Source organism: Simochromis diagramma, unplaced genomic scaffold (genome assembly GCF_900408965.1).
Source record: "Simochromis diagramma unplaced genomic scaffold, fSimDia1.1 OVJJ01000216.1, whole genome shotgun sequence".
Lineage (NCBI taxonomy): Eukaryota > Metazoa > Chordata > Actinopteri > Cichliformes > Cichlidae > Simochromis > Simochromis diagramma.
In genome coordinates this window covers 4,075,207-4,085,617 of record NW_024386883.1, presented here as the reverse complement: position 1 = coordinate 4,085,617, position 10,411 = coordinate 4,075,207, and the positions used below count along the sequence as shown (strand labels likewise).

General features: G+C 42.5%; 1 protein-coding gene across 3 annotated transcripts in view; it reads left to right on the top strand.

Annotated features, from left to right (window-relative positions):
• The first annotated feature begins 1,095 nt into the window (after positions 1-1,095).
• Positions 1,096-10,411, top strand: part of cadm2a (cell adhesion molecule 2a) — a 211,103-nt gene continuing 201,787 nt past the window's right edge. For 2 of the 3 annotated variants that reach the window (XM_040033149.1, XM_040033148.1), the window contains exon 1: positions 1,096-1,571. In XM_040033149.1, the coding sequence (XP_039889083.1) occupies positions 1,511-1,571 (61 nt within the window). In that variant the 5' untranslated portion in view covers positions 1,096-1,510. The remainder of the gene's footprint in view (positions 1,572-10,411) is intronic. The other variant, XM_040033150.1, reaches the window with a different exon arrangement.

Here is a 10,411-nt window from a genome sequence, read left to right as displayed (position 1 = left end):
TGGGACCTGCTCTTTCTTTTCCTGCTTCAGTCTTAACTGCCTTTTCTATCTGTGTCCCTCATACCTATATGCTGCCTTGTCCCCTCACATCCCACTTAACCTCACCATCCGCCAGATTGTCCCCTGCAAGACAATCTTCAAAGCTCGGGTATTTGTCAACCCTAATACTTCACAGTTCTCTAACCTTGATCATCACCATCAACCGCGCGGAAAGAGATGAAACGTGTACGTGAGTTACCCAGTTCATGCAGGAGGGCAGCTCACGCTCAGGAGCGTGTCAACACGCACCTTCTGTGTTTTGAATTCAGAGTCCATTCCACGAGTACACTGTAAAAAATGATCGGTCTGTGTCGATTAGGCAGTGCCCAGTAGCAGCATCCCGGAAACAATGCATTTCACGCCACACTTCAGAGGCTGAAATCACAGGTCCCACTCAAACAGCTGAATCGTTTTACCAGTTCTGCAGTGGCTGATTCAGATTGTTTACAGGGAAATTTAAATAAGAATTAATTTACGAATTTCCCAGTGTTTCCGCCCCTTATGCTGCCTTCGTCCCAGCTTTATTATTCAAACTGTATTGGTCATCATCACTCATGCAGTGTATTCGTTTTACTTATAAGAGGCGCAACTGCAGAGTTGCACAATTTTCAAACGTATGTTTATAGAGTGGTGCGTGACAGCATACTTGCATATGGGTTATCTAACTCTTTTTATTGTTCATATAATAAAACACACACGCACACAAAAGAATTCTGCTACTGAGCGAGAACATTCCAGGTTACCACGAAACAGCTGCCTTCAGACATTTGCAAAGATTAGTATCACTGACTCGACAAGCTTTGTCCACTTTCCTGTGCGGGGGGGAGGGGGATTAACTCATCTCACTGACCTTCCTTCTGCTGAGACTGAATCATATTTTAACAGTGAATGTCTAAAACCTTGTTGAAAGCGATATTTCTTGCAGTATGCATCGCGCACGCGCATGGCACACGCAAACGCACAGACGCTCTCCCCTCCAGCTTCCCTCCCCCGCGGGTCGCTCTGATTGGTTCACCTTTCATGTCAGTCAGAACCGTGTGGGCGGGACTCAAACAATCCACTCGTGTTCCCTTCGCTGTGGACGCCACAGCAGACCAAGAGCGGGGCAGACAGTAGTAAGGCAACGGCATTCATCCTGTTACCGGAGGACAACTCTTCTTGGTTCCTGAGGTTTTCGGTTCCTGTTCAGAGGACCGGAAACTAACTCTACACCTTACTGGCGGTGCATTCGTGAAAGAACACCCAAAATATTGTTTTTGATGACCGAGACTTTTTACGTATTCCAAAGCAAGACAGATTGCGGGTCGGGAAGTCGGTTTGCATTAACCCCGTTCCCCGTCTCCAAGAGACGCACAAAAGGCACACTCCCAAGTCTACCTGGATAAGCTGACAAAGCCGTCCGGTTACAGATCCAGAATTGGAGAGGAGAAATAAGCGCGGAAAGACGGGAGCAAGACAAGGGGAAGACAGGATGAAACTCAAGAGTCATTTGATTTTCACCCTCTACACTATTTATGGGATTCTTCTTAAAGGTGAGCCTGGGACGGGTGGTGCGTACGTGCGTGAGTTGTCTATGTGCGTGATGTGTATACGCGCATGTTCCAGGCCAACAGCAGGGCAGGATAAACCTCCTCTCCGTTACACATACACACACACACTCACAGATAGAGCTTCTCATTCACATGTGCTATACGTGTCTCTGTGCCTGCGCGTATACTGTATACGTGTGATGAATGGATGCGCGTTTGTGTGAAAACGCGAGGCAGCTAGAGAAGAAAGCGTGCCCTGTAACAGCCAGGTTGGGTAGAATATCCTGTTTTCATAAATGTATGCACTGGGCACGGGTCCTCAACCCAAGCGCGAAAGCCTAAAGTCTGTCGCATCTGTGTCTTTATGATATTGATGTTGTGTCCTGTGCGTTATTGGTTGTCCAAAAAAAAAAGAAAAAAGACACACCTCAAAATGATCACAATAACCGTCCCCCGCGGTTGTTTTTGACTTGCAGCACTTAAATGAGTGCCGGAGACACTGGCAGCTTTTTGCGCACCGAACAGTTTGGCACTGCTTGTTAAGGCAGCTTTAGAAGCTCTTTGACATGCGGAGCTTTTTGTTTGCTGAGTGCATTTCCCTGTTTTAATTCATGATTGAGACTTATGGTTAGTCTGCTCTGTAGAGATATCTGCGTTTTTGCGTACGGTCAGCTCGGGCGGCTTGTGCGTAAGTACCGATTTAAGGAAGCCTGGATTGACGACCACACGTACATGGGTTGATATGGGATTGACAGAGTTTTTGTGATAAATTCTCAAAAGTTTTCATTCCGAAATGATTGCTCATAATCTTAATGTCCTTCACTCAGATTAAGCCTCACAGTGCTAGTATAAAATATACTGTACGACTATTTCCGATTTCAGTTGAGTCTTAAAGGTGTGTGATTTCAAAATATTCTGTTATTTCAACCTTCTTATTTATTTTTGACAACTAAAAACAGCTTGCAGCTGTTTTTAGGCATCAGATAATCCAACTGTAAACATGAGTAAGGTGACATTGGGGGTCAAGGTCAACTGCTTTTACTAGGAATGCAACATTGGCAAAGACTAGAATCCAAACAAAGTGGCACTATATGTAATTTTTCAGTTTTTGTTTTGACATGTTAACTTCTTTTAAATGGAGACACACATAAATGTCCATAGATCAGATGGCAAATGCCATCTTTGATGTTATGATTATTAAACGTTTGTCGGTTTGGAATGTATATAAAAGAAAAAAAATGAAAATGTGCTGTTGTGGTATTTTAGACTCTGATTTTGAGAATACACGTCATACTGATACCACTGAAAACCTGATGCAAATTCTACTGTACATTTCAGCATCATTTTTACATAAATTCTCCGTAACCTCTATATTAAGCGCTGAATGGCGTTCAGCCCTTTAGTCATCCAAATTGACATTATAGTATTCCTATTTATGTACAAAGTAAAAGAGGGAACACAGGTTCTTGAGATTCTGGAATGGACCGGCAGGAGAGGGGATGAATTTACTTTGACACAACTGTTAGTCTCTCAGCAGGGCCACGTTTGCCACACAAACCTTTTAGTCCACTTCACCCCCCCGTTTCAAATGATATCATGATGTATTTAAAGAACTGCGTGGCAAATGTATCAACATGAAAGGCAAAATTAGCGACATCTTGACTTGAGGAAAAAGAGAAATCTCAAATAAGAGAGCATTTGTGCTTGATTCCCTTGATCATTTGTTGTTGTCTCTTTGAAGTGCACGTGTGTGTGTGTGCATAAGAGCGAAATGAGAGAGAGCAGTCCTTTCTTAATAACCGCATGATTAGAGCAATTCTTGACTTAATGAATGGGTTTGTAATAAGGTATCTCAGGGTATATCTGACAGCTTCCATTGCAGGATTTACTGATGTTCCAGAGCCTTTCTTTTTCCTGCTCATTCTCTTAAGGCTGGCATGCTCTGTGAGTATGTGTGCATTTGATTATGGGTATGTGTGTTTGCATATATTCCTATAAATGCGTGCCCTATGTTTATAGCTTATGTTTGAAGAGGCCTTAGCAAAGCCATAAGCATTCCGCCAACAGCAGAGCTCGTTGCATGTGTGGCTCCCCACCACACACACACTCACATGAGGCTCTTTCCCTCTCGTCCTAACCCTGAAGAGGATAATGCTAGGCTGCTTGATTTGAACAGTCATCTCTAGGTGCAAGGCCTATTATTGCATAGGTTTCACACAGCAGGCAGTTCAGCCTCCACCTGAATGAAGTCTATCAAGCCGAAGACATATCCGCGCGCTCCGTAAATGACAGCTGTTTCAGCCCCTCTGGCCTCAAGCCAGCTGGCATCAAGAGATCCCGAGACTCTAAATTTCTGTCACCGACGAGACCTGTGCCACATATAGTGCGAACGCGAAATGTTGTGATGGAGGTCGTTGTTTACCAACAGCCCGAGTTGTTAGCATATTATTCTGTGTGTTTCATGTGCCCATGCCGTAGCCAGAGAAAACAGCCTGTTATGCAAATGGGTCTCTTACGTAAGCGCTCAGGGCTGAGCAGCAGGCGAGGGGAGATAGAGGCAGCGAGTGACAGAGAAACAGGGAGATGTTCTAGAATAGAGGAGTTGATGTAAGAGTAATGTGGGAGCAGAGGTGTGGAGGAGGAATGTGCAATCTCCTCAACTAAAGTGTGTGATATGTGCGCTGGTTGTTGTTTGCTGTTTGGATGCTAGTTTATCTTTGCTGCTCTGTCTGTTCCTTGTCGCTTTGCCTGCCTGGCAGTCTGTCTGTTTTGAACTCTGATCTTGCTACCCTAAATACAGACCCCCGCTGAGGGATGTGTTTATCCCTGCAGTGAGTCTAAGCTGCTGAAGACTGACCCTCCATCCCTCTGTACTTCCGTCCATCCCTCCCTCTCTTCATCCTCCCATCCTGGTGTGGAGCTTTGTACCACAGCAGCGTGGGAAAGCTTCTGATAACAAGCAGCCTTGTGTGTGTGTGTGTGTGTTTACAGAGCCACTGATTACACGGGAAAAACAAGATTTCTGTCTTTCGTGCTCACTTGCACTTTCCCTCCCACTTCTGTGTGTGTGCGTGTGTTTTCACGGTCATGCTTTGACGCAAACCGCATGTGGTGTACTCTGGTACCTTTTACCCGGGCTATGAAGCTCCGGTACTGAGAACACTCAGTCTAGCAACACTGGCACTATGTGCATTGCATAGTACACACACACACTTGGAGCTCCACTGTGGATTCATTGCTGCTCTGCCAAGGGATTTCCCATGATCAAAGCCAGTCTTTTGTTAGTCCAGGTGTTAAAAAAGTTAAAACAGAAAGGAGGAGGAGGCTGGAGGGGAACATAGTAAGATTCAGAGCTTACACGCTCTTCCGCTCTTCATGGCAGAGCAGAGATGTGTCACTCCAGAACTGCTCCAGAAGAAAAAAAAAAAGCAAAAACATTGTGATCCTGCCACCTGTTCCAACTGTTTCCATATCACTAAACCAGTGCATGTGGACAGGTTTTGCTTGGGAATACAAAGCTATGATAAGTTAAATACAGAGACTCTTTTGCTGTATTTAAACACAGGGATAAAATGAGGCAAGAAGAGGCAGGAGGCCAAGCATTGTTAAGCTTAATACACATGTTGTCGCAGATGGCAGAGATTCAGAGGTGGCAAAAACACATGTAGTAAGACACATGGGCGAAATAAAATGTTTTTATGCAAATGTCCTCCAGTGTGTAGAGTGCTAGCCAATAGCTCAGTTACTAAACCAGTCTCTGGAAATCTCTGAGGCATTTATATGAGCCTGCAAAATAGGATGCACCCACACCGAGTGACGCAGCAGAGACACCAATGCCAGGCAGACGGAGTGTCATTGTTAAACCACACAACTTCAGAAGTGTTTGTTATATAGAGGACGTTATCAAGCTGAAATTCAACTCAAAATTCCAAAAATAAAATGAACTGATTTTTTTTTAAGTCGTGGAATTCTTTCTGTCATGATGAAAACTGCAGTTAACATTGCCAAATTAGTATGTGCCCATTGCTAAGTATCTCCAGATATGAAGTGGTGGCATGACTCATCCTGCCTGTAGGATGGGCTGGCTGTGGTTCCAAAGGTAGAACAGAGTGTCTGTGATTTAAAGTGTCCTTGGGCAAGATGCCGCTCCTCAAACCTTAGTGTGTGTCTGTGTTTGTGTGAAGTAGAAAGCCCTGTATGTATTAAATGTATTGATGTGAATGAGAAAGTAGTAAATGTGGCTTATGTATGATGTGCTTTTAATGCAGCTAGAAAAGCGGTGTATAAATGCCATTTACCTTTCATTGCATGTCTAAACACAGTGACATATGTGCTGATGTTTTTTATGTACGTTCAATGCTTCCAGGTCGACCCATTTTGCAGGTAAACGCACAAATCAAATAGCTTTAAAGCAGACACGCAGCTTGTTGAATTCTATAATGCAGGGTTTTACAAATCCTGCTGACTATCACCTGAAATATAGAAATAGTCTTGAATGATTTTCTGTCTGATACTGTGGTCTTTTTAATCACTGCACATTTCAAGTGTAAATGTTTAAAAAAAAAAAAAAAAAAAAAACCTTTGCAGTTATGCTGCCAGGCAGAAGTTCAAGAGCACGTCATATTTAGAAGTAGTATAAGTGGTATTTTAATTTTAATAAATAGTATATTAGATTAACCCAGTTGACAGACGTTTTCGAGTAGATTCATATGCTCATGATGCTGTTAGAGAACTGAAACACAGAAAGTGTCAAACAAACCTTTTCCCTCACAAATAAACATCTTTGTAAACAATCCGTGTAGAATAAATGTAGATTTGTATTTTGGCGTCAGGGCTGTGTTTCGTATCTCTTAAGCAAAGTGTAATTTAAAGGCAGCCCAAAGCGTGAGAAGGGAGAGATCAAATGCAGCTTTCCGTGGAGAATGGTGAAAATACAAGCCCACAGGTGGATTTGGCTGCAGCAGCGGCATCAGCAGACAGCAAGTTTGCACCCTAAATAGACCTCCCGGTAGGGGAAATAAGTGTGCGAGCTCAGCTAACATATCAGCTGATGGGGCTTTTCTTCAAAGTTAAAATGCTGCTTTTTATGTGTACAAGTAAGAAGATGAACTAAAGTGCTTGTGTCAATGTATGACGTTCATCAGCCTTCTCTGACCACAGCACCGATTCAGTATGATGCGTCATTCTCATGAAGGTACTTAAGGCTAGCCGTTTCATTCCATCTTGTAGGCAGACCTCTGTGTTTAGCTGCTTTTAGTTTGAGTCTGACTACAGAGAGCAGATATCATCTCACCCTGAAAATTAATCACACGCGCACCCATCGGGAAGGAGACAGACAGCGTTATTGGGTGTTAGTGTGTCTGTGTGTACGCATGCTTGCATATGTGATGTCTGTATTAGCAGTGAATTCCAAAGGATTAGCGAGTAGCTAATCTGAAGCTCCAGTCTTTGACAAACCATGTGTTACTAATCTCAAACACTATGGAATAAAGAGACACAAACACAATCACCTTTTGGATTAAAGCTCTCCCTACAGAGAGTGTTGCAGGGAGAGTGTCTTTTCACTTTTGCTCAAAACAGTACAAGAACATTCAGAGTGAAAAGTAAAGGAGAAATGAAAGAAAACTAAAGATAGCTGCATTGTTTTCTGCTTCTTAATCTCACACACATACAAAGACCTTACAGAATCGAACGGGCTGATTTGATGTGCTTTCAGTTTAACCTACTGTGCTCTTCAGGTTATCATAGGGTTTCCTGTCTGAGAACTCTGAGCCTTGATAAGTTCTTTATATTTTATTCCATGTGCTCTTTCATCTGACAGCTTCTTTTCCCACAATTCACAGAGGGCCAGAGTCAGTGTAAGAGTGTAAGAGTGATTTCCTTCTTCTCAACTTTGCCTACTTATATGCCGTGCCCCGACGGTGTTATTTGTTTGTGGACTCTGTTCCTAACAGACAAAATAATTTGGCCAGCAGAGTTAGCCCATATTATGTACAGAAAGATACTCACAGAGCCATATTTTCTGTATACAGTAAATAAACATGTACAAATGTGAAAACAAAAACCCGGCAGTGTGGAGGAAAAAAACCAAAAACAAAACCTGCCAAATCTCTTGTTTTCATGGTCTGCATTTGCTCTGATAATATTGACCCAACGTGGGATGCAGCTTCAAAATCTTGGCTTTTTTCCCCACTTTATTGCTGCTCTTTTGGTGGCAAAGATTCATCTTTCCCTGTCCGCGTGCACACATATTTGTTTTCATCAAATCTGAGTTGTCAGGAAGAGTTTACAGGAAAAAACGGTGAAACATTTTGGAAGCAGACCAAAACACAATAGGGTAGAGAGAGAGAGAGAGATGCAACTTCAGGGCTAAAGATTTGAGGCGTTTTTCTAAATTCTTTTTTGTCTTCTTGTATAGTCTGGTCGAAACAGGAAATGAACCCGTATCCGTGGAGAATCCCACAGGTGCACTCACATTCTCTGCTTCTGTTTCATAAAGCAACCCCTTAAATGGCTCGCATCCTTTTTTGCATTTCCTCCTAATGATGATTCTACATTTTTTTTAATGGATGGCAGCACTTTATCATTTCTCATTGCTATAATTTACTTTTAAATCAGCGTTAAAATGCAGCTGCATTAGTGGCAGCTGCATAAAACTTTCCGTGCATATACTTCATTTTAATTTAATGGTTCTTTTATATTCTGCAAAACACCAATTTGGCCCTTAACTGCTTAACTTGTGCATATACATTAACAATATGGAAGTATTACATGATACTAATTGAAAAGCAGGATTTACGACATCCACAATTGCACAACTATGCACTTGTTTTACCATTATGGTCTCAAAGGAAAGCTAAAGCTAATTGAAATATAATTCCCCAAAGACACATGTTCATGTTAATTGACGCTATGTGCGCCTCTATTTGTGTGTGCGCGCACTTGAGTGTGTATGTTTTTTGTATTCGTCTTATCACCAGAAGTCACTTTCTAGTCCCTTGTCTAATCATCAGCTGGAGGGTCTCCTCACATCTTAATTTAGTCTGCGGGAGCTATTAAACACCCTTTTGCATGATCACCATTCATAAACACATCTAATGTAGCAAAGTTATTCACTTAGAATCTGCTGATGTTGGCTCAGACTCAGATCAAATCGGTATTTTCACCGTAAATCACCGTAACTCAGTTTTTACCAAATTGTTATTTCAGGACTTTAGATCCGAGAACAAGTGGAGGACTGTGTGTACTTGTGTGCATGGGTTTCTGTGTGTGTGTGCATGTGTGTGAAACTGGAGATTATATTTAAAGGCTGTAATTCAGTGATTACTTTTGAGAGCTACAAGTGTGAAATTTCATCCGGTTAAAAAGATTTTACACCATAAGCCCATACACCTGTTTACAGACACACAATTACACAAAACACACACACACAGCATCAACATCAATTGTAAAAAGATGCAAAGTGGGCATTTGGAAGAAGACTTTTCTTCGTTGCACTTGGTACACTTCTTGATATGTGTAAATGTTGACATTCGAATATCTTTGTATGCACGTATAGGCTCTCTGTGTATACACAGGCCGCACTGTATGACATCTGTAGATCAGCTGGGGTCTGTGTCATATACGTTTTTATAGCAGTATGGATCCAGCTTGTGAGTATTTCAAAATCTTATGTGGCTTCTAAGTTTAGACTCTGGCCGCTCTGTGTGTAGAAATTGCTCCAGGCCTGTTGTACAGGGGAGGGAAGATGGAGTCAAGTGAGACAATTTATAACAGTTAAAAACCAAATGAACTGAGACCCTTGGCTTGGGTGAGCGAGCGGCAGCATACATAATGTGCCTTAGGGATTTCTTCTCCGCACACATTGTGCTACGCAGTGTTGCGAGTGTGCGTGTGTATGTGTGTGTGTGTCCAAGCTAGCAAACACATAGCACACAGAAACACGCACCCCTCTCTGCCATCTGTCTCTGTTTGCCACAATGCAAATCCATTATATGCTACACAACATTATTCCCCCCATCCTAAGTGGCACACACCCCTAAGCTTACTTCCACTATCCTCTTCGGTGGAACGGTGACAATTTGCTACCACATACACATCTTTGTTAAAGATGCTGTGGCATGTTTCCAGCTGGATTTTAATACATGTTTTCATGCTCCATTTAAATTTTTTCGTAACTTCGCGTTTAGCATCGAAGCGCTGAGATTTTACAAGCCTGTTTGCTTGTTCCTGCTGCCTCATGTGGAAATTAGTGCGGTGATTTATTTATTTTTATTTCCAATTGGTCCCTTTCGAACCATCGCTGGACCCTAATAATCCTGCTTCATCCAGTTATTAATTTTTGCATTTTGGCAGACAGACTGAACTCAAGCACATGCACAGACACACACACGCACACACTGCATGAATCTGGGTAAGGCTTGGCTCAGTAGTTTTATAGCTAACTCATCTCCAGTTCTAATCAAAAAGCTTCCCCAGCCCTGAACCTCCTGCTGAGGAAACAAAGAAGTTATTATGTTTTTAAATGGTCTCCAATTACGGGTAATTTCACCGCCTATCTTAAAGCTATTTGCTTTTCTCTCACTTTGCTCCGGTTGGGTTGAGCAAGCATTGTGCTTTGCAAAAACAACGAGCAGACAAGTTCGACATACAGCAGATGCATTCTTTTGGAAAGCAGAGCGGTCCCCTTTTTTTGCAGCCCTTTCCCAGCTCTGCTCATCTCTTATCATGAGAAATGGCAAACACAGTCAACTCAATTCCTTCTTTATCTTCCTCATTATTGTTTGGCTCACAGAACTCTCAATTACCCCGTCCATCTCTTATACAGTCAAAAGCTCCCACTG